At 54.0% G+C, this 22787-nt stretch overlaps 1 protein-coding gene across 1 annotated transcript in view; it reads right to left on the reverse strand.

Annotated features, from left to right (window-relative positions):
• Nucleotides 1–22787, reverse strand: part of CDH4 (cadherin 4) — a 562448-nt gene that overhangs the window by 36027 nt on the left and 503634 nt on the right. The window contains exon 8 of the mRNA XM_061207811.1: nt 18087–18259. Within this exon, the coding sequence (XP_061063794.1) occupies nt 18087–18259 (173 nt within the window). The remainder of the gene's footprint in view (nt 1–18086; nt 18260–22787) is intronic.

Genomic DNA, 22787 nt, shown 5'->3' on the forward strand with positions numbered 1-22787 from the left:
ACACTCACATCTTAGCGGCAGGGTCTAGCATGGTTAAGAGTTTTGGCACAGAAATGAAGACCCAACACAGCCAAAAATAAATAATAAATAAATTAAAAAAAAAAAAGTTTTGATATTTTCATTTAAAAAGCCTTCCTAGATGGCGGAGTAAAAGGACATGCCCTCACTCCCTCTTGCGAGAACACCGGAATCACAACTAACTGCTGGACAATCATCGACAGGAAGACACTGGACTCACCAGAAAAGACACCCGACATGCAAAGACAAAGGAGAAGCCGCAATGAGACAATAGGAGGGGTGCAATCACAATAAAATCAAATCCCATAACTGCTGGGTGGGTGGACTCATAAACTGGAGAACATTTACACCACAGAAGTCCACCCACTGGAGTGAAGGTTCTGAGCCCCACGTCAGGCTTCCCAACCTGGGGGTCCAGCAATGGGAGGAGGAATTCCTAGAGAATCAGACTTTGAAGGTTAGCGGGATTTGATTGCAGGACTTCAACAGGACTGGGGGAAACAGAGACTCCACTCTTGGAGGGCACACACAAAGTAGTGTGCGCAGCGGGACCCAGGGGAAGGAGCAGTGACCCCATAGGAGACTGAAACAGACCTACCTGCTAGTGTTGGAGGGTCTCTTGCAGAGGCAGGGGGTGGCTGTGGCTCACCATGAGGACAAGGACACTGGCAGCAGAAGTCCTGGGAAGTACTCCTTGGCGTGAGCCCTCCGAGAGCCCACCATTATCCCCACCAAAGAGCAGGGTAGGCTGCAGTGCTAGGGCGCCTCAGGCCAAACAACCAACAGGGAGGGAACCCAGCCCCACCCATCAGCAGTCAAGCGGATTAAAGTTTTACTGAGCTCTGCCAAACAGAGCAACAGTCAGCTCTACCCACCACCAGTCCCTCCCATCAGGAAGCTTGCACAAGCCTCTTAGATAGCCTCATCCACCAGAGGGCAGACAGCAGAAGCAAGAAGAACTACAATCCTGCAGCCTGTGGAACAAAAACCACATTCACAGAAAGACAGACAAGATGAAAAGGCAGAGGGCTATGTACCAGATGAAGGAACAAGAGAAAACCCCAGAAAAACAACTAAATGAAGTGGAGATAGGCAACCTTCCAGAAAAAGAATTCAGAATAATGATAGTGAAGATGGTCCAGGACCTCGGAAAAAGAATGGAGGCAAAGATTGAGAAGATGCAAGAAATGTTTAACAAAGATCTAGAAGAATTAAAGAACAAACAAACAGAGATGAACAATACAATAACTGAAATGAAAAATACACTAGAAGGAATCAATAGCAGAATAACTGAGGCAGAATAACGGATAAGTGACCTGGAAGACAGAATGGTGGAATTCACTGCCGTGGAACAGAATAAAGAAAAAAGAAAGAAAAGAAATGAAGACAGCCTAAGAGACCTCTGGGACAACATTAAACGCAAAAACATTCGCATTATAGGGGGTCCCAGAAGGAGAAGAGAGAGAGAAAGGACCCGAGAAAATATCTGAAGAGATTATAGTCGAAAACTTCCCTAACATGGGAAAGGAAATAGCCACCCAAGTTCAGGAAGTGCAGAGAGTCCCATACAGGATAAACCCAGGGAGAGACAAGCCGAGACACAAAGTAATCAAATGGGCAAAAATTAAAGACAAAGAAAAATTACTGAAAGCAGCAAGGGAAAAACAACAACTAACATACAAGGGAACTCCCATAAGGTTAACAGCTGATTTCTCAGCAGAAACTCTACAAGCCAGAAAGGAGTGGCATGATATACTTAAAGTGATGAAAGGGAAGAAACTACAACCAAGATTACTCTACCTGGCAAGGATCTCATTCAGATTCGATGGAGAAATCAAAAGCTTTACAGACAAGCAAAAGCTAAGAGAATTCAGCACCACCAAACCAGCTCTACAACAAATGCTAAAGGAACTTCTCTAAGTGGGAAACACAAGAGAAGAAAAGGACCTACAAAAACAAACCCAAAACAATTAAGAAAATGGTGATAGGAACATACATATTGATAATTATCTTAAACGTGAATGGATTAAATGATCCAACCAAAAGACACAGGCTTGCTGAATGGATACAAAAACAAGACCCTTATATATGCTGTCTACAAGACACCCACTTCAGACCTAGGGACACATACAGACTGAAAGTGAGGGGATGGAAAAAGATATTCCATGTAAATGGAAATCAAAAGAAAGCTGGAGTAGCAATACTCATATCAGATAAAATAGACTTTAAAATAAAGAATGTTACAAGAGACAAGGAAGGACACTACATAATGATCAAGGGATCAATCCAAGAAGAAGATATAACGATTATAAATATATATGCACCCAACACAGCAGCACCTCAATACATAAGGCACCTGCTAACAGCTATAGAAGAGGAAGTCGACAGTAACACAATAATAGTGGGGGACTTCAACACCTCACTTACACCAATGGACAGATCATCCAAACAGAAAATTAATAAGGAAACACAAGCTTTAAATGACACAATAGACCAGATGGATTTAATTGATATTTATAGGACATGCCATCCAAAAACTGCAGATTACACTTTCGTCTCAAGTGCGCACGGAACATTCTACAGGATAGATCACACCCTGGGTCACAAATCAAGCCTCAGTAAATTTAAGAAAATTGAAATCATATCAAGCATCTTTTCTGACCACAACGCTATGAGATTAGAAATCAATTACAGGGAAAATAACGTAAAAAACACAAACACCTGGAAGCTAAACAATACGTTACTAAATAACCAAGAGATCACTGAAGAAATCAAAGAGGAAATCAAAAAATACCTAGAGACAAATGACAATGAAAACACGACGATCCAAAACCTATGGGATGCAGCAAAAGCAGTTCTAAGAGGGAAGTTTATAACTATACAAGCCTACCTAAAGAAACAAGAAAAATCTCAAACAATCTAAACTTACACCTAAAGGAACTAGAGAAAGAAGAACAAACAAAATCCAAAGTTAGCAGAAGGAAAGAAATCATAAAGATCAGAGCAGAAATAAATGAAATAGAAACAAGAAAACAAGAGCAAAGATCAATAAAACTAAAAGCTGGTTCTCGGAGAAGATAAACAAAATTGATAAACCATTAGCCTGACTCATCAAGAAAAAGAGGGAGAGGACTCAAATCAATAAAATTAGAAATGAAAAAGGAAAAGTTACAACAGACGCCGCAGAAATACAAAGCGTCCTAAGAGACTACAAGCGACTCTATGCCAATAAAATGGACAACCTGGAAGAAATGGACAAATTCTTAGAAAGGTATAAACTTCCAAGACTGAACCAGGAAGAAATAGAAAATATGAACAATCACAAGTAATGAAATTGAAACTGTGATTAAAAATCTTCCAACAAACAAAAGTCCAGGACCAGACAGCTTCACAGGTGAATTCTATCAAACATTTAGAGAAGCGCTAACACCCATCCTTCTTAAACTCTTCCAAAAAATTGCAGAGGCAGGGAACACTCCCAAACTCATTCTATGAGGCCACCATCACCCTGATACCAAAACAAGACAAAGATACTACAAAAAAAGAAAATTACAGACCAAGATCACTCATGAATATAGATGTAAAAATCCTCAACAAAATACTAGCAAACAGAATCCAACAACACATTAAAAGGATCATACACCATGATCAAGTGGGATTTATCCCAGGGATGCAAGGATTCTTCAATATACGCAAATCAATCAATGGGATACACCATATGAACAAATTGAAGAATAAAAACCATATGATCATCTCAATAGATGCAGAAAAAGCTTTTGACAAAATTCAACACCCATTTATGACAGAAACTCTCCAGAAAGTGGGCATAGAGGGAACCTACCTCAACATAATAAAGGCCATATACGGCAAACCCACAGCAAACATCATTCTCAATGGTGAAAAACTGAAAACATTTCCTCTAAGATCAGGAACAAGACAAGGATGTCCACTCTCACCACTATTATTCAACATAGTTTTGGAAGTCCTAGCCACGGCAATCAGAGGAGAAAAAGAAATAAAAAGAATACAAATTGGAAAAGAAGAAGTAAAACTGTCACTGTTTGCAGATGACATGATACTATACACAGAGAATCCTAAAGATGCCACCAGAAAACTACTAGAGCTAATCAATGAATCTGGTAAAAGTTGCAGGATACAAAATTAATGCACAGAAATCTCTTGCATTCCTATACACTAATGATGAAAAATCTGAAAGAGAAATTAAGGAAACACTCCCATTTACCATTGCAACAAAAAGAATAAAATACCTAGGAATAAACCTACCTAGTAAGACAAAAGACCTGTATGCAGAATACTATAAGACACTGATGAAAGAAATTAAAGGTGATACCAAGATATGGAAAGATATACCGTGTTCTTGGACTGGAAGAATCAATATTGTGAAAATGACTATACTACCCAAAGCATTCTACAGATTCAATGCAATCCCTATCAAATTACCAATGGCATTTTTTACAGAACTAGAACAAAAAATCTTAAAATTTGTATGGAGACACAAAAGACCCCGAATAGCCAAAGCAGTCTTGAGGGAAAAAAACAGAGCTGGAGGAATCAGACTCCCTGACTTCAGACTCTACTATAAAGCTACAGTAATCAAGGCAATATGGTACTGGCACAAAAAACAGAAATACAGATCAATGGAACAAGATAGAAAGCCCAGAGCTAAACCCACGCACCTATGGTCAACTAATCTACGACAAAGGAGGCAAGGATATACAATGGAGAAAAGACAGTCTCTTCAATAAGTGGTGCTGGGAAAACTGGACAGCTACATGTAAAAGAATGAAATTAGAACACTTCCTAACACCATACACAAAAATAAAATGGATTAAAGACCTAAGTGTAAGACCGGACACTATAAAACTCTTAGAGGAAAACATACGAAGAACACTCTTTGACATAAATCACAGCAAGATCTTTTTTGATCTGCCTCCTAGAGTAATGGAAATAAGAACAAAAATAAACAAATGGGACCTAATGAAACTTAAAAGCTTTTGCACAGCAAAGGAAACCATAAACAAGATGAAAAGACAACCCTCAGAATGGGAGAAAATATTTGCAAACGAATCAACGGACAAAGGATTAATCTCCAAAAATATATAAACAGCTCATGCAGCTCAATATTAAAAAAACAAACCCAATCCAAAAATGGGCAGAAGACCTAAATAGACATTTCTCCAAAGACGACATACGGATGGCCAAGAAGCACATGAAAAGCTTCTCAGCATCACTAATTATTAGAGAAATGCAAATCAAAACTACAATGAGGCATCACCTCACACCAGTTAGAATGGGCATCATCAGAAAATCTACAAACAAATGCTGGAGAGGGTGTGGAGAACAGGGAACCCTTTTGCACTGTTGGTGGGAATGTAAATTGATACAGCCACTGTGGAAAACAGTATGGAGGTTCCTTAAAAAACTAAAAATAGAACTACCATATGGCCCAGCAATCCCACTGCTGGGCATATACCCTGAGAAAACCATAATTCCAAAAGACACGTGCACCCCAATGTTCACTGCAGCAGCACTATTTACAATAGCCAGGTCATGGAAGCAACCTAAGTGCTCATCGACAGATGAATGGATAAAGAAGATGTGGTACATATATACAATGGAATATTACTCAGCCATAAAAGGGAACAAAATTGGGTCATTTGTAGCGACGTGGATCAATCTAGAGACTGTCATACACAGTGAAGTAAGTCAGAAAGAGAAAAACAAATTATCGTATATTAACGCATATATGTGGAACCTAGAAAAATGATACAGATGAACCGGTTTGCAAGGCAGAAATAGAGACACAGATGTAGAGAACAAACGTATGGACACCAAGGGGGGAAAGTGGTGTGCTGGGGTGGCGGTGGTGGGATGAATTGGGAGATTGGGATTGACATGTACACACTAATATGTATAAAATGGATAACTAATGAGAACCTGCTGTATAAAAAAATAAATAAAATTAAAAAAAAAAAGAATCAGTATGAGATGGTGGTAATGTAGAAATAGATAAGCAAAACAACAATGAAAGGAAACATAAATGGCATCTTGAACTTCCTTTCAGAATCTTAAAATGCACCTCTAAAAATAGGTACTTTATACCTAAATCCTTAGTTTATGTCATGTTTAATGTCCATTAAAGCTCAAAAATTAAATATCAAAAAATAAACAAATAAATAAAAAGCCTTCCTCCGGGCCTTGTTCCTTGGCCTTAATGTGCATTTCACGGTTTTCGCGAGGCCAGGTGAGGGAGCCCTGCGGGAGCGGACTGCCCGGGGCTGTTTCCGGTGCTGCTCTAGCGCCGCCTGCTGGTGACTCCACAGACCACACTCAGCATCCACCCCGACCTCCGACCAGCCCTGGGGAGTAGGGGCGTCACACCCTCCCCACTCTGCAGGTGACCACACTGAGTCTTTGGGGGGCCAGGTGGCTCCCTCAGGGTCCGGGCTGGTGAGCCGTGTGCCTGGGGCCTGGCGGTTGGAGGCTGGATCCCAGCAACCGGCTTCCTGGGACTAAGAGATGACCCTGGGCCCAGCTCTGGACCAGCCGGCGTTCCTCCTCCACCTCTGCTCTCCCTATCGACACGCCCACCCCAGTGGAGCTGGAAGGAGGTGGGTGGGTGGGTGGGCGGCCCGCTGAAGGATGGTTGGCGACAGCTGCTTGCCACCCATGGGTGTACCGAGCAGGTGCCCCCGCCGGCCAGCCTGGGCCACTGCCCAGCAGTACCCCCTGCTCCTGCCGGGCGCAGATCCCCTGGAGCCGAGCAGCAGTGGTGCCACAGTGAGTTCATTAAAACGTGATTTGCCATTTTCAAGTTCAAGAGGAGGGAAGAAAACCGCAAGCGGGTGTCCCTGGGGTCTTCACTCACCTCCCCGTAGCTCAGCATTTAAATTTTGCAGAACATCCATCAATAATGCATCTGGCCGGCCTGCCCTAGAAAAGCATCAAAGATTCCCGCGCCCTGCGCGCTCTCAGCCCTCTCCACGCGGGGCCGCCAGGACACGCAGCCAGCGGTGCAGCTCGGACCCCACCTTCCCCGCTGCTCCCGGGGCGGGGTCAGCCTGTCCCCGGTGCCGAGGGTCACTGCTGGGAGACAGAGCACACCAAGGGCCGGGCCTTCTGCCTGTGTCTGGTTCTCCTGTGCTCAGCCCTCGAGTGTCCGCTCAGGGCCCGAGAACGTGACTGGGGACCCACGAGATGGGCCCTGGGGGAGGAGGAGCCCCAAGACTGATGACCTGTTCACTCAAGCGCATAGAGACTTATCCCAAAAGGCGTGGGGAGTGTGGCTGCTGGGGAAAACTGGCTGCGGGTCCTGGGAAGTTACATGTTATGACCTCAAGTCCACGGCTAGGCGTGCACCCGAGAGAACAGGAACAGGCATTCAGGCAGGTGCTGTACCTGTGTTCACAGCAGCACCTGTCACGGGGGAAGCAGCCCAAACATCCACCAAGAGACGAGGGGATGAGCAAAACGTGGCCCGTCTGTACGGCGGAATATGACGCAGCTGGAAAAAGGAGTGACGCGCTGACCCCGGCTACAATGCGGATGAACCTCGAAAACGTGGCGCTCAACAGAAGCGGCCAGACCTGCAAAGGCCCACAGGTTGTAGCAAAACGTCCAGAGCACACCACTCCCTCAGGAGGGCAGGTTAGAGGCGGCCGCGTGGAAACGCCCTGGAACAGACAGCGGTGGAGGGTGCACGGCACTGCGAAGGTGCCAAACGCCACCAAACTGCACGTGTGAACGGGGTGCACTTCGTGGCAGCCGAATGACACCTCCAGGTGCCGGCACTACTGCCTCGTGGGGCCCCCGGGGACCTGCAGCCCATGGCCCACCCTGGTGCGGCTCACCCAGCTGGTGGGGGCCAGTCCTGCTGTGTCTGTCTGTCTCCTCCTCTTTCCTTTTTCTCTCTCCTCCTCCCTCCCTCCCTCTCCCTCCGCTGGACACAGAGGGGTGGCTGCACTGCCAGGAATGACCGCTCAGGATCTCATGAGTCTGGAAATCTGGGGAGAAGGTGAGCGTGGAGTGGCCTCGGGGGTGAACGGCGGGGACACAGGAGGTCCCGTCTGGTCCAGGGAGATGAGGCCACTTCGGTTTCTCCTCCTCAGGGCCCCTCCGGACCACCGACTCCAGGTCGCAGACACAAACACCTGCACTGGGCGGGGAGGGGCAGCTATGGCCGCTCACACACACCTCGCACTTGACCGTGGAGGGGCCATGCCCCCTGGGTCTGCAAGCCCAGGATTCCGTGGGGCCTGGCCATTGGGGCCCATGTGTGTGTTGGGGGGACGTCCCGTGCACTGCAGGGTATTGAGCAGCATCCCTGGGGCCCACCCGCCCGATGCCAGAAGCACCCCCCCCCAGTCACAGCTGTGACAACCCAAACTGTCCCCAGACATGGCCAATGTCCCTGGGGGGAAATCACCCTGATTGAGAACCACAGCTCTAGGGGAGGAAGCAGCCGATAAATAAGCAAAACGTGTCACACCAGATGGTCACAAAGGCTGTGCAGAAAACTGAGGCGGAGGAGCAGCAGCAGAGGGTGGTGGGGCGTCAGCTCACACAGGGCGGCCAGGCGGGCTGCCCTGCCAAGGGGGCGCTAGGTTAGCCAGCCGCTGGGTATCTGGGGGAGGGATGCTGTGGGCAGAGGGGAGGCAGTGCAAAGGCCCTGGGGCAGGGGCTCACTGTGGCCAGGAGGAGGCCAGCGAGCGGGGAAGGGGGCGCTGGAGGGTGGAGACGGAGCAGGAGCCACGTGGACTCCACGGTGGGGAGATGGGAAGGCACAGGGGGGTTTGAGAAGGCAGCGATGACCAGATCTGCATGTGGACACGATCGCCTGGCTGCTGACTGAGGACAGACTGTAGGGCGGGGGTGGGGCTGGGAGACCGCCTGGTCTAAGCAGGAGGCGACAGCAACTTTGGCCCAGTGCCAGGGTGCGGGTGAGATGTAAAAAAGGAAAAAACAGGGTACCTCGATGGGCCAGCCAGGTGAGTTTGCGGACAGACTCGGCGGGGAGGGGGTCCTGGCCCCTGAGGGGTGTGGGGAAGCAGGCTGCGTGCCGGGTCCTACACGTGTCGTCGGCAGAGTGAACACGTAGGGACGCCCTTCCGTTCTGCCAGGAAGTACACCTGCTCCCTTTCCTTGAGACGCATGGCCCTTCTCCCTCTTTCGTTCCCACTCTTCATTGTGGCTTTTAAGAGAAGCAGGAGCTGGCCTGGGGCCTGGAGTCTGGAGCCGCCAGGAGGACGGACGGGGGGCACTGCCAGGCATAGGCCAGCCTCTTGCTGCCTCGGGCAAAGCCAGCCTGGCATCCAGAGCCTCTGAACGTTAATCCAGAAATTGGGATTTGTATACAAAAGTCTGCTTAAATGTTGGCCAAGTTTAAACAACAACAACAACAAAAAGACAATAAGAAAACACATCTTGGGGCTGAATCTGTCTCTAGGCTGCTGGTTTGAGACCCTGTATCTGGCCGACAAGAACAAGCCAAGGGCACGGGTGAAATCCCTGCTCCTGCTTCGTAAGGAACCAGCCACCACGGTATCGCCCAGGAGTGGCTCTGGGGCCACGTGGTGTCCGCCGTTGCATCAGGAAAGCAGCCACGTGTGTAAATGAGTGGGCATGGCTGTGTGCAAATAAAACTTTATGTACAAAAACAGCTGCTCAGATGTGGCCGACCCCCAGCCAGCACTGCTCTGACCTCTGCCCTCCTCGGGAGCCAGGAGGGGTCAGACTCCTGTGCTGGGACCCCCGTGTCCAGAACCCTCACACCCGTCGGCTCCTGCCCACTTCAGGGGTCAGAGTTCATGCCGTCTGCACCTTTGGCTGCGCCGTTCCCACTCGGCACGCCCTCACCTTCCTCCTGCACGGCTGCCTGAGCCCTACTCTACCTGCACCAGGTGTCGTCCCCCCCGCCCCGGTTGACACCGTGCAAACGTACAGTAAGAGAGTGGCCTCCCCGGGCCCCTACCCTCCAGCCAGGCCTCCGAGGAAGAGGCAGAGGAGGGGGATGCAAAGGGGCAAGAGAGCAGCGAGGGCTTCCTGGAGAAGGTGGGCAGGTTTGGCTGGGGTTGGGGAGAAGCAGGGGCAAGGTGGGTGATGGCCGGGTGGTCCGGCCAGAGCTCCCATCCCAAGGTCTGACCACCATCCCGCCATCCATGGGGGGCAGCCCCCAGCTGCTCTCACGGGAGGCCCAGCCCTGGACCTGCCTCCATAGCCCCTCTGCAGCGTGGAGCCATGAGCCCCTGGGGACAGCGCCAGGCCTGCTTCCCCACCACAGACGCCACATCTCTGAGCTGACACATCTGCTCGAGGACAGATGCAGGTCCCTGCCTGGCTCAGTGAACAGGTGCGGCTGGGAAAGCATCACCTGCAGTCACGCTGTGTGCTGGGAGGCCCCAGAAAGCAGATACGGGGCTGAGGGCCTGGGCCGCTCCCGGGCGTGCTCTGCGGGCTGCATACATGGCTTTGACGGCTCCGTACCATGTGGAGAGAGTCCAACGGGGAACTCAGCTCAGACAGGGCCTTTCATTTTGCATTCTCTCCATCTTTCTTTAAAGGAAATGCTGTCTTCTGCTTTCTCTGGGGCTTATTTCTTCCTGTGATAATGTTAAGTAGAGGCCGGCAGGAGATGGCGTCTGGAACGCCCTGGAAATGGCTGGGACCAGATGTGTTAAAGGCAGTGCCCCCGTGTGCTCTGGATGCTCACGTCTCTGCTGGGGAAGTCCTCAGCACAGCTGCAGCCCCGGCACTGGTCCCCGGGCACCTACACCCTGGTCACCTGAGACACTGCCCTGCACCATCTCAGCGGTTAAAACTCTCCCTGAAAGATGCCAAGAGAAGAGCCCAGCGGGTTTCTTCTGGAGCGTCCTGCCCCTTGGAGCTCAGGACTCCGCGTTTGCGAGACCGTCCTGTGAGTCAGGAGACCCTCAGATGGCCGGGCGAGGCCAGTCTCAGAGGGAAGTTGGAGGCCCGAGACCTTCCTTGGGCTACTTTTCTCCTTCCCTCTATTCTCTTTTTTGGGGGAGAGCAATGACTTCAGGGGTGAGAACCCAATGTGAGGCGGGTCAGTGGCACATTTGCTTCAATCGGTAATTTTTTTCTCTGAGACCACAAAGCCGCGTCTGGTGTCTTAAAAGCAGCGTTCGGTAAAAATGATTCGAGCATCGGCCAGCGGGACGCACTGAACTCCGCCGGCTCCAGGACCACCACTGCCCCCTACCTCCCAACCCCGGACACAGTCTTACAAAGAGCTCATTTTCTAGGAAAGCACATTTTCGGAATTTCCCATGTGGCCTGTCACGACGCTTCTCGGGAAGCAAGGGGGTGATGCTTGTCTTGTCACCAAAGGACCACTTTCCACCTGAGCTGGGTCACGGGAGTAAATTAGCTAAAGTCGGCAGTGGCCATGGTAGTCATTGGCCCTGGAACGAGGCTGTCTTCATCACTCATCGTTCTCCGTGACATCGTTTCATCTGATCACCACGTAGGGTGGAGACTCGCGAAAAATATAGAAAGTGTTGGCTTTGCTTTCTTAAAAGTCCTGTGAACCATGAGATGGTGAATTCGGCCCGCCCTTGTCTGGGACAAGTTTCAAGAAGGTGAGCAGCCCGCAGCTAGCGGGCACAAGGACAGAGCGGGACGGGCCCCCTCCCGTGGGCAAACTTCACCGGGGACCACGCGGAAGTGGGTCTGAGAACAGCGGTGGCCCTGCCGCCCCACCAGAGCACCTCCGATGACACGGCACGAGAGATACTCAGCCACTCCCGTATCATCCCAGGCTCTCCTGACACTCTAATCATGAAGAAACGCTCAATTTACATAGGGCTGCCGAATTAGACACAGCAGCAGTTCTGTCTGTGGATTTTCCCCTTCCTAACGATGAGTTACTCTGCTGGTTCTGAAATAAGTGTCCGCAGGGTTTCTCCCCAGAGATGTTTCTGTTCACAGGGGCGGGGCATCAGCGTCCCTCAGAGAGCAGAGAGGTGCCGTCCATGGCCCTTTGCGCGTCTGGTCGCGTGGATGTCCAGCCAGAGCCACGGAAGCTGAGGCGCTGGCCGCATGGGGGAACCACGTGGGAAGGATGCGGCAGGCTGGGTTCCAGCTCACAAGGAGCCTTCAGGGCGCCCGGCGTGGCCTCATCCCCAAACACACAGCTGAGGCCCCGCAATGCCTGTTCCTGAGTCAAGACACACTGGCCGCTGCCAGCCAGAGGGGCCCCGCGTCCCACCCACGGGAGCAGCTCGGGACAGAAAGTGGACAGTGTAGTGGATGGTGTCCCCAGCGTCTGGACACTGGCTGCCCCAGAGGGCTCGTCTTTAGTGCAGTTAGTAACGAGGGTGCACGGCACACAGCAGGTACTCAGTACACATCACCCTGCTCCCTCCCTCTCCCCGCCACCCACATGGACGCACATCTCCTCGGGGGAGGCTTCGAGAGAGCCCCCGCACCTATCCTGCAGCCCACCCCACTGCTTGGCTCCAAGCCCCAGGCCGCTGTCCCCACGTTCCCAGCTCCCACTGGTCCTGGGTCCTTGCGTGGCCCCAGACAGGCCGGGTGCGGCCCCTCCCTCTGGGCCCCCAAGCCTCCAGCTCCCCCGTCCACACCGTCTCCTCGTGCTAACCTTGTCTGACCTGGGCCCTGGGGACTGAGCCGTGTCCCGGCCCCTCCCCGTGTCTCTCCTTGCCCCTCAACTGGAGCTGGGGACACTGGCCACCCCCCCTCGGATCACGTGCTCCTTCATGGGGACGCCGCCCCAAGAGCGGGAGGCAGAGGTGCTGGGAGCGAGATCCACGCACGTGACACGGGCCACGCGGGCCCACAGGAGGTGCTTCTGTTCCCAGGGAGTGTCACACGCACACTCCTTTCCACTGGCCACTCCAGGGTCCCTGGACCGTCTGAGATTCCCAAAGCCTGGACACGGATCCCCCTGGTACTTGGGACAGTTTTGAGGGTGCATCCAAGTGGCGAGAAGTCAGACGGACTCAGAGTGGGAGAGGGTTCCCGCTTCAATTCTGGGCCGGGAAAAGCTCCGTGTGGGGCCAGTGTTACAGGAGGTTACCCTCCTCATGGAGACTGAGAGAGAGGAAGGGGCGGGGGAAGAAGGGAGGCGGGGGGAGGCCTAGGGTTCAGATCTCGGAAAGGACACACTGGCGGGCAGAATCTCACACCCCCCGCCCCTCCCGCGCCCACCCCCCTGCCCCAGCCAGCAGCCCAGCACAGGCTGAGGGCAGGGAGCCGCCTGCATTCAAAGGCCAGCCTTCCCGTCCTTGCTGTGTGACTCTGGGCAAGCTTCTTCCCTCTCTGTGCCTCGTCTTATCCATAAACAGAGATTACACTGAAGTACCTGGATTCCTGAGCAGAAAGAGGAGAGGCGGCCGGCTGAGGCGGGAGGGGACCCCTGGGCAAATGTCCAGGTTTGGGACAAGCAGTGCTGTCCCCACCGGAGCAGGGCTCTCACGGCAGCGGTGGTGCCAACAGCTCCCACTTCTCGAGCAGCTTCGACGCACCGGGCACGGAGCCCAGCCTCAGGCCTGGCCCGGCCCCCCGAGCCTGTGGCAGGAGGGAACCCCCAGCAGAGGAGACAAGCCCACGTGGCGTCTCCCCTGCGCTGGGCTCTGCAGGAACTGGGCCGGTTCAGTGAGAGCAGAGGCAGTCAGGGAGGCCCCCCTGAGGAGGTGACGTCTGGTGAGAAGATGGGAAGGACCAGACGGCCGCAGAGGGGAGGGCTCGAGGCTGAAGGCTGTGTGGTTGGGGGCAGGCCACGGGGCGGCGGGGCCGGGGCCTCAGAGCGCTGGTCCTGCCCGCCACCCTCCCCCGCTCCCTCTGTCCGGGGCTGTCCTTTCCCGGGCTGGGCCCTCCCAGGCTGCCCACCCCAAGCCCAAGGCCTCGTGGCGCAGCGGGGAAAGCGGCCAGGAGGAGCGGCCAGCAGCTGTCTCACGGTCATCGCAGCCCATGGTCCGCGGAAGGGCTAATTAGTACAGACAGCTTGTGTTTAATTATTTCACTTGACCCGCTTAAGGTCCAGCAACCACTTGCTCTGGGGGGAAGGTGGGTGCAGAGCTGGCGTGACTGACCCAGCAGCTGCCCCAAAGGAGGGGCCAGGTCTCCGGGGCGGGACTGAGCCGGGTGGAGGCCGGAGGACGTGGGGTGGAGCCAGGCGCCACCCAGGCTGCTTCCGCCCATTCGGCTGGGCCGCAGGGGGCGAGAACGCGGCGGGGCTGGTGCCGGTGCCGGGCAGCCAGGTGCCGCGCGGGGGCACAGGGCGAGGATGGGGCGGGAGGGTCACCGCTGGAGCCAGGAGGAAGGGCCACGCGACCTTGCAGCGACCAAGAGCCTGAGACAGTGGGTGGCTCTGGAGGTCCTGGGTCTGCTTTAAGTGAGGGGCGAGGTCAGGGTGAGGGTGGGCCTTGGCAGTGGGCAGGCGCGGAGGAGGCCACCAGGTCCCCTTAAGTGAGGGTGCAGTGCCCGGCACACCCACCGGGATGTTCCATGTCCTCCGGTGTCCGCGGAGCAGGTGTTCAGGTTCGTTCCCAGGGAAGGAGGGGCCTCCGACGGCCGAGCGATTGCTATGGCTCCCGCTACAGGGCGAGTCGTGTCGCGGTGACAGCCCTGGCGGCTTGGTGCCGGTCACACTGATGGGACCTGATGGCTCACCCAGCCGGGCAGGGCCCTCGCACGTCATGCCCACCCGCCCGGCCAGCTTCCCCTGATCTGCAGGCCTGGCTCTCGGGGACCTTGTTTCCTGTCAGCTCCTCCGTCAGGTGCCACTGTGGCACCAAGGAGGAGGCATCGCCCACCGGGCTCTCCGAGGGGTGCCCCTTTCCCCACCCGGGCCCAGAGTGGGGCGGCTGCCTCAGGCTAGGCTGCCAGACAAGGCAAACAAAACCAGGGACCGTTCAGTTATATGTAACTTCACACAAACAACTGACAATTTTTGATATGAATATGTCCCATGCAATATTTGGGACACACTTGCAGGAAACACGATCTGTGTTTGTCTGCAGCTCAGATCTAGCTGGGTGCCCTGTGTTTTACCTGGCAGGGTGGAGCCTCTCCTGGGGTGCCCCCTGGAAAGGGTTAAGAATCCAGGTTGCCGGGGGCAGGCATGGGGTTAAGAGATGCATTTCAGGGATGCGTTCCTCCAGCCTCAGGACGGCACACACCTCACCCAGGTGACACGCATGTTCCCATTTCTGAGATGAGGAAAACGAAGCTTCCTCATGGCTAAACAGTGCTGACCATTATGGAAGGAGCTGGGGGTGTCCACGGGTGGCCCCAAGGCTGCATGAGGCCCACAGATGTGTGCCATTTGCCTTGCACAGGATTTTAAAAAATGCCAACCTGAGGCCTTCCCTGCTGTCTGCTCCACTAAGGCCCTGGTGGGGCAGACCCTCCCCAGGCCTCTCCACCCCTCCCCTCACTCCCCAGCGTGAATTCTGGCCCCTGTTGGCGTTCAGAGTTTCCAGCCCCAGCACCAGGGGAGGGCCTGGGCCCTGGGGGCCACGCCTCTCTTGAGCTCCGAGACCCTGCGGCCCTGGGCAATTAAGAGCCCCTGCAGCCTTGCCTTTCTCATCTGGAAAGAAATGCTATGACTGGAATTTCCCCCCGGGCGGTTTCAAGGACTAAGATGTGATAACGTGCACTGTACAGTGCCTAGCCCACACTGACCTTCCATGGGGTCCCTGGGGCGCCCCGGTTTCTAGAACAGGCTCTGCCCACGGCGGCAGCTCAGCACGTGCTTACAAAAGAATGGAAGATGAGTAGCAGAAAAGCCCACGAAACGCTGGCGGTATCCCTCCTCCCACTGCTCCTGGCTGGCCGTCCCTCCCTCCACACCTGCTGGTTTGTTCATAAATAAATGCAAACCGGGACGGCCCGCACCCCACCTGCTCAGGGAAGCAGGGGCGCGGCATCCAGAGCTGCCCCGTATCTTCGGAACCGACAGCTTCTCCGAGCTTTCTGAGGTGGGGCCTCTCCCTGCTCTGCAGACTTCCAGAAGGGTCCTCTGGGTGCTGCCCCTTTGTCCTCTAGACAGAGGCCCCGGAAACGCCTCTTTCCTTCTCCAAGGCCCGACATCGCAGCCAGGCTCCCAGCAGAGCCGTGCAGCCAAGCTGCTCTTCATCTCCAACGGAGGTCCGGGCGCTTGGGGCCCGCGGGCTGCGTACCGCCCGCTCCCCGCCTCTCTGTTTCCTGAACCTGAAGTCCACACTCATCAAGCAACGAACAGAAGCTCTTTAGAGGTGGCGGAGGCCCACTGAGGCCAGGCCGGGCAGGGCGCGGGGATCTGCCTGCGTGGGAGGTGGACGGGCCCCTCTGCTGCCGGGCTGGGGCCTGAGGCTGCTGGGATCTTGGACTTCTGGCCTCCAGAACTGTGAGAGGCTACATTTCCTTTGTTAGGACAGCCCTGGGACACTCATACAACTCCCTTCCCGGGACAGGACAGGGACATCCCTGATGCTCCATCCCCGCCCTCTGTGGACGGTACGCGATGCTCTTTCTTTATAACCCACGCCACTGCCTGAATTCATTTACCTCGTGGGGACTATTCCCTCTTGCCTGTTTCTCCCTCCTGCAAAGTGAGCCCCACGCGAGCAGGGACACCACTCGCCCTGTTTACTGCTGTCTGCCCAGCACCCTCAGCAGTTTCTAGCACAAAGTCAGTGCTCAGTGAAAGTTTTTGATCGAAAAGAGGAGACTGCTGAGTGGGATCTGTGATTGCTCGGAACCAGTTAGACGTCTGGTGTGCAGTGTTCAGAAAAAACGGGTCCTTAGTCCCAAAGAGGAGAAAATATGATTGATCTTATCAGCCTCCAAGGCTCAGAGCAAGGCCACCTCTTCTGAGAAGCCTTCCCTGATTTCTCCATCTCACCTCACATCACCACCCTGTGGACACAATCCACTGCCTACACACATGATCCACTGCATATACATGTGATCTACCGCATATACACACGTGATCCACTGCCAATACACATGATCCACCCCATATACATGTGACCTATTGCATATACATATGCGATCCACTGCCTACACGCACGATCCACTGCATGTACATGTGATCCACTGCCTACACACGCAATCCACTGCTTACACGCATGATCCACTGCAGCACATCCACTTAGGTTCTGCTCCCCACCCCTGGCCCTGGGGGCAGCCACCGTCTAACCAGCTCCACATCCCCTATGCCTCACACAGCTCTCTGTCCACATCTGCTAAGTGAGGAAGGAGCAGGCAGGGCACTTGCTCGTGTTCAGGGGTCACCATGCCCAAGTTCAGCCTTGACCCTGGACCTCAGACAGGAATTTCCTTGGAGCAATGCTTCCAAAGCTGACCATAGAGAAGGACACGTGCATGTGTGTGCAAGAGCGTGTGTGAATGTCTGCATTCACGCACGGGCCCCGGTCATACCACACTGCTCTCCCGAAAGGTGTGAAGACACCCTGGGTGAGGCTAGAGCCTGGAGAAACACTGTGGTACAGTCTTCTGGGGGCAATGGGGATGCCCTCCCTCCCGGGGCAGGTCGGGGATCCTGGGTGGGGAGAGACGGGGGATGGCTCGCCTCCCTGACGGCCCACGCCATGCAGCGTCACTACCCCCTCCGAGGAACCACCTCCCTAGCTGAGGGCAGCAGGCTTCTAGAAGCCGGATGGAGCCGCTCCTCATCCCAAGGGCCAACTGCAGGGCCCTGTCCGGGCCGAGCAGGCGCCCATCATGGTCCCGGCGAGGGTCCTGGGGCCTTGCTGGATCCTCTGGTACATGAGATGGAGGTCCCGGGTCCGCCCAAGGCCTGCTCTGAGCCCTGGGGGTTCTGGCCCACCTCCCGCATCACACAACTCCACTGACACGGGTCCCAGAAGACGTATTTACACTGTGCAACTTAGGCCCCGCCGGGTACTGTCTCCGCCAGGCCTCACCCAGGTGGGACCACGTGGCCCAGTGCCTGGAGACACCCTGCTGTGCCTAGTGGGAAAGGTCTCCCGCCCCAGCGGCGGCAGCAGCACCAGCGACCCCCGCCCCATCCCCCCGCCCCACGGCGGCCTCCTCACCTCTCGGTCCAGGCCGGCCGCCACCGTCACGATGTCCCCTGTCTCGCTGTTGATGGTGAACATGTTCTGGGAGGGGCTCTGCGGGGTCTGGGTCACGATCCGGTAGCGCACCATCCCGTTGGCCGTGGTGCCGTCGTCAGCGTCGCTGGCTGTGACCGTCATCACGTAGGTGCCTGGAACAGAGACGGCAGCGCACGTGGGACTCACCAGTCACACCCGCCGCGGCCCCGCGCCCGCACCCCAGCAGACGTCAGCCGGGACCATGCCTCCCTGGAGGCTGGACGTGGTGTGGGTCCTTCCCCTCGCATGGGCTGGAGGCCTGCCAGGCCCTGGGAAGTGCACCTGTCCCTCCCAGCCCCACACACTCCTGCAGAACCACCGGCGGGTTTCTTGCCGAGCTCAAGTCTGCTCGGAGGTCATCAGCGGGCAGAGAGACCGAGGCCCTGGAGGAGGGGGAGCCGCCTGGGGACAGCGGAGCCAGCGATTCTGGCTCAAAACCCAGCACTCTCCCTCCTGAGCCACATGGCCCACACGGCCCAAGGCTCCGGCCGGCAGCGTTTGCCGAGGATCCAGATCCCATGCAGAGGACGGCACGGCCGCGAATCGGCACGCGGTAGAAAAACAGGGCTGGGTATACAGAAGGGGCATAACATGCACTTGAGGAAGCTAAGTGAGAAGAGCCCCCTCGGCGGGGAGCTGTGCACACGGGGCGCAGGGGCAGACGGAGTAGTAAACCTAGGGTGCGCGTGGACGCGTGGTCACCCGCACCTCCGAGCCCGGGGGGTGAGCCGCCCACGCCATTTCCCATCCACACGCCAGGGTTGAGGTCCGCAGGGGACGCTCTGGCACGGTCCCCTGGCTCCTAAGAGCGGCACGTGGGGCTCCTACTGGCATCCTCCCTTCCCCACGGTGGGAGGCCCTGGTTGGACGGCGCACCCCACCCCTGGCCACAGTGATCGGGTCCGCGGTGGGCACCTTATCCAGTCAGAGCCTGTGATCCAGGCGGAGGTGCTCGCCGGGGTTACTGGGAAACCAGCGTACTGTCCCTGCCGCTGGCCTTGGTTGGGTCAGCGTGTGAGGTTGGGGCTGTGGTCACTTAGTGCCACAAGGAAGGAAAGTGAAGGACAGGGCCACCTCGGAGGAAACAAAACCAAGAGGGGCTCGGGTGACCACCTCCTATCGGGCAGCCCCTGCGTCAAGCGGCACCTGAAGCTGTCGCCTCTATACTTAAAAAATTACGGCTTCTTTTATAAAGTGGTTTTAGGCTCACAGCAAAATTGAGGAGAAGGTACCTTACTGACTCTTTGTGTACCTGAACCGATATATTCCCCTTCTTGCCTTATGTCATTTTGGTTTGAGTTTTTGTCGCTTGCAACCCAGAGTTCTGACTGGCACAGGCTCCCGGCCCTGTGACTGCCCCTGGAGTCTTGGGCATGGGGCCCTAGTCCTGATCTGCATGTCCTTCGTTCAGCTCCACGTTCCCAGGTTGGAACAGTGTGCTGTCCAGGGCCCACAGGGGTGAGAGAGTGTGGGCACCATCCTCCACTGGGTCCTTTCCTGGGGGGTGCTGGCTTAAGCTGAGACTGAACTGGGCTTGGGGCTTGGCTGTGCAGCTCGGCCTCCAGGCCTGTTGAGATCCAAGGTGGTGACGGGTGGGTGTATTAGTCATCAAACACGCACTGGGCACCTGCTCTGGGCTGGCATGGCGCTAGGAACTGGGCAGACAGTGGTGGAGACACTTTCGTGGTCCGGGCAGGGGGCCTTTTCCAAATCCTACCAGTGTTCTGGCTGCGCGGATGTGCGGGCAAAGCAGGTCCTCCTGCCTTCCCCCGTCCAACCCCACCGCAAGCAGCGAGGGCCTGACTGGGAATTGGCTTTAGCTTTCAGCTTTTAGTGAATAAAAACTTCTCAAAGCAAATGCATTTTATAAAACAGAAAGGAAAGCAAACAGAGAGAGGAAAGTGGAAATCTGTTTACAGGGCATAGGTTTTCTATTCTCATCCACCAACCAGAGAGGAATGGGCCCAGGACCAGACTTTTCACACGGAAAGGACGGGAAGTCCCAGCCTGGACGGGGCCGGACGCTGCAGGAAGCGAGGGCCCAGGAGCTCCAGGCCCGCAGCGCCTCCCTCTCCCCACTTGTTCAATCCACAGATTTACATAGTTTTTATCAAAATGTAATTCACGCATCAGAAAATTCACCCGTTTAAAGTGCACTAGTAGATTCACAAAGTCGTGCAATTGTCAATAGAGCGTATCTAACTCCAGAACATTCTGTCACCCCCAAAGAAATCTGTATCTGTTAAGAGTCGCTCCCAGGACTTCCCTGGTGGTCCAGTAGGTAAAACTCCACACTCCCAGTGCAGGGGGACTGGGTTCGATCTCAGGTCGGGGAACTAGATCCTACATGCCTGCCGCAACTAAGAGTCCACATTGCTGCAACTAAGAAGTCTGCATACCGCATGCTGCAACGAGGATCCTGCGTGCCGCAACTAAGACCTGGCACGGCATGCACGCATGCATGCATGCATGAATGAATGAATAAATAAATAAATGAGTTGCTCCCCATCCTCCTCCCCAGTCCCCAGCAATGCTCATCTACTTTCTGTCTGCAGATTGGCCTTTTCTGAACACGGCTTATAAATGGAATCATATACTATGCGGCCTTTGTGTCTGGCATCTTTCACGGAGCCTAACGTTTTCAAGGTTCACTCCTTTTTACGGCTGAATGACATTCCAGTGTGCGGGGATACTCAGCCCACAATTACTGAGTGAGCACTTGCTGTGTGCAGACACCAGGCTCTGTGCTCAGGATGTAGGAAGAGAACAAGCAGACAGACATGGTCCCACCCCTAACATGCCAGTGAGGACAGAACAAACAGGGAGACAGATCATCGCCAGCTGTGATAAGTGCTTGGAAGGGGGAAGAACGCTCGCATGAATGAATATGTAGAATAATGAGGTATGTGGGGTGCTACGGAGGAAGCAGGGACGGCCTGAGAGATGGGGGTGGTGGGGTAGGGAGGGGACGGGGGGTACTCTGGGCAGGAGGCCAAGGCCCTGGGGCAGAGAAGAGCTCCAAACGTTTGAGGAACCAGGGAAAAGGGGCACGTGATGGGGTTGGAGGTGGGCTGGGCCCATGGCGAGTATTCTGGACTTTATTCTAAGATGACAGGGCAGTATTTTCATCAGGAGAGTGGGTCAAATTTATGTTCTGAAGACATGCCGAGAACACAGACTGCATGCAGCCAGGAGTGCGGGGGGCAAGGGTGGGTAGTGAGAATGCTAACTCATTCACTGGATTTCATAGAGAACTGGTTGCAATCAGACCAAGGTGTTGCAAACCCACTAGGACATTTATTCATTCATTCAACACATCTTTATTAAGTGTCTTCTAGGGGAAAAAATATGGAACTTCTGTGTTTTGAGAACCCCAGGAAAAACATTCATCAAACACACCCACTTAATTTCACGCAATGGCTATTCTCGAAGAGTGTGTAAACCCAATTAATTTAATTTAATTTAATTTAATTTATTTATTTATTATTTTTTGGCTGCATTGGGTCTTCGTTGCTCTGTGTGGGCTTTCTCTAGTTGCAGCGAGCAGGGGCTACTCTTTGTTGCGGTGCGTGGGCTTTTCATTGCAGTGGCTTCTCTTGTTGCAGAGCGTGGGCTCTAGGCACGCGGGCTTCAGTAGTTGTGGCTCACGGGCTCTAGAGCGCAGGCTCAGTAGTTGTGGCGCACGGGCTTAGTTGCTCCACGGCATGTGGGATCTTCCCGGACCAGGGCTCGAACCCGTGTCCCCTGCATTGGCAGGCGGATTCTTAACCACTGCGCCACCAGGGAAGCCCTGTAAACCCAATTTTAATGAATTTAATTATCAGTAGAATTTCCCCAGAGGCATTAAGTATTTAAAAGAAATCCAGGAGGTTCTGTTTTTAGCAAATGGTGGACAATGTTATTTTAAACCGATCTTCCTCCTGAGGAAAATTAGAAAAGCTGGACCCAATGTGAAATAAAAACATCTCATTAAGGGCACTAGAGAGATACCAATGGCACAGACTCAGGGAGGGCGGGACAGGCCGGAAGGGAGAACCCGAGACCGGGGGCCATCTTTCCTCTCAAGACATTTGCTGATTCCAGGGACTTCCTTGGCGGTACAGTGGTTAAGACTCCATGCTCCCAATGCAGGGGGCCTGGGTTTGATCCCTGGTTGGGGAACTAAGATCCCGCATGCCGCAACTAAAGATCCTGCAGGCGGCCATGAAGATCCCACATGCCGCAACTAAGACCCGGCACGGCCAAATAAATAAATAAATAAATAAATATTAAAAAAAAAAAAAAGACATTTGCTGATTCCAAATCGGCTTCTGACGGCTGAAGAGCTACATGGAGCTTTCAACAGACTGATGGGAATGGGGGTAAAAACATTGAGCTTGGGGCTCGCCATATGAGGGTGGAGCCTGGAAAACGCTCGAGTCTTTGGGTTGGACTCGGAAGGGCAGCGCGCTGGGAGTGAGGGTGAAGGAAAGGAACCGTCCTAGCTGACGGAGGCACAGCTCTATTAAGGTGACTTAGGCTATGATATCTGAGGTTACCAGACTCCCCTGCCAGGAGCGAAAGCATATCCTTCATAGACAAAGGTAACATCTTACCCTCAAGTCACCTCTACAATTTTTCACACACAAGGCACAGCACGTA

Source organism: Eubalaena glacialis, chromosome 13, assembly GCF_028564815.1.
Source record: "Eubalaena glacialis isolate mEubGla1 chromosome 13, mEubGla1.1.hap2.+ XY, whole genome shotgun sequence".
Taxonomy (NCBI): Eukaryota; Metazoa; Chordata; class Mammalia; order Artiodactyla; family Balaenidae; genus Eubalaena; species Eubalaena glacialis.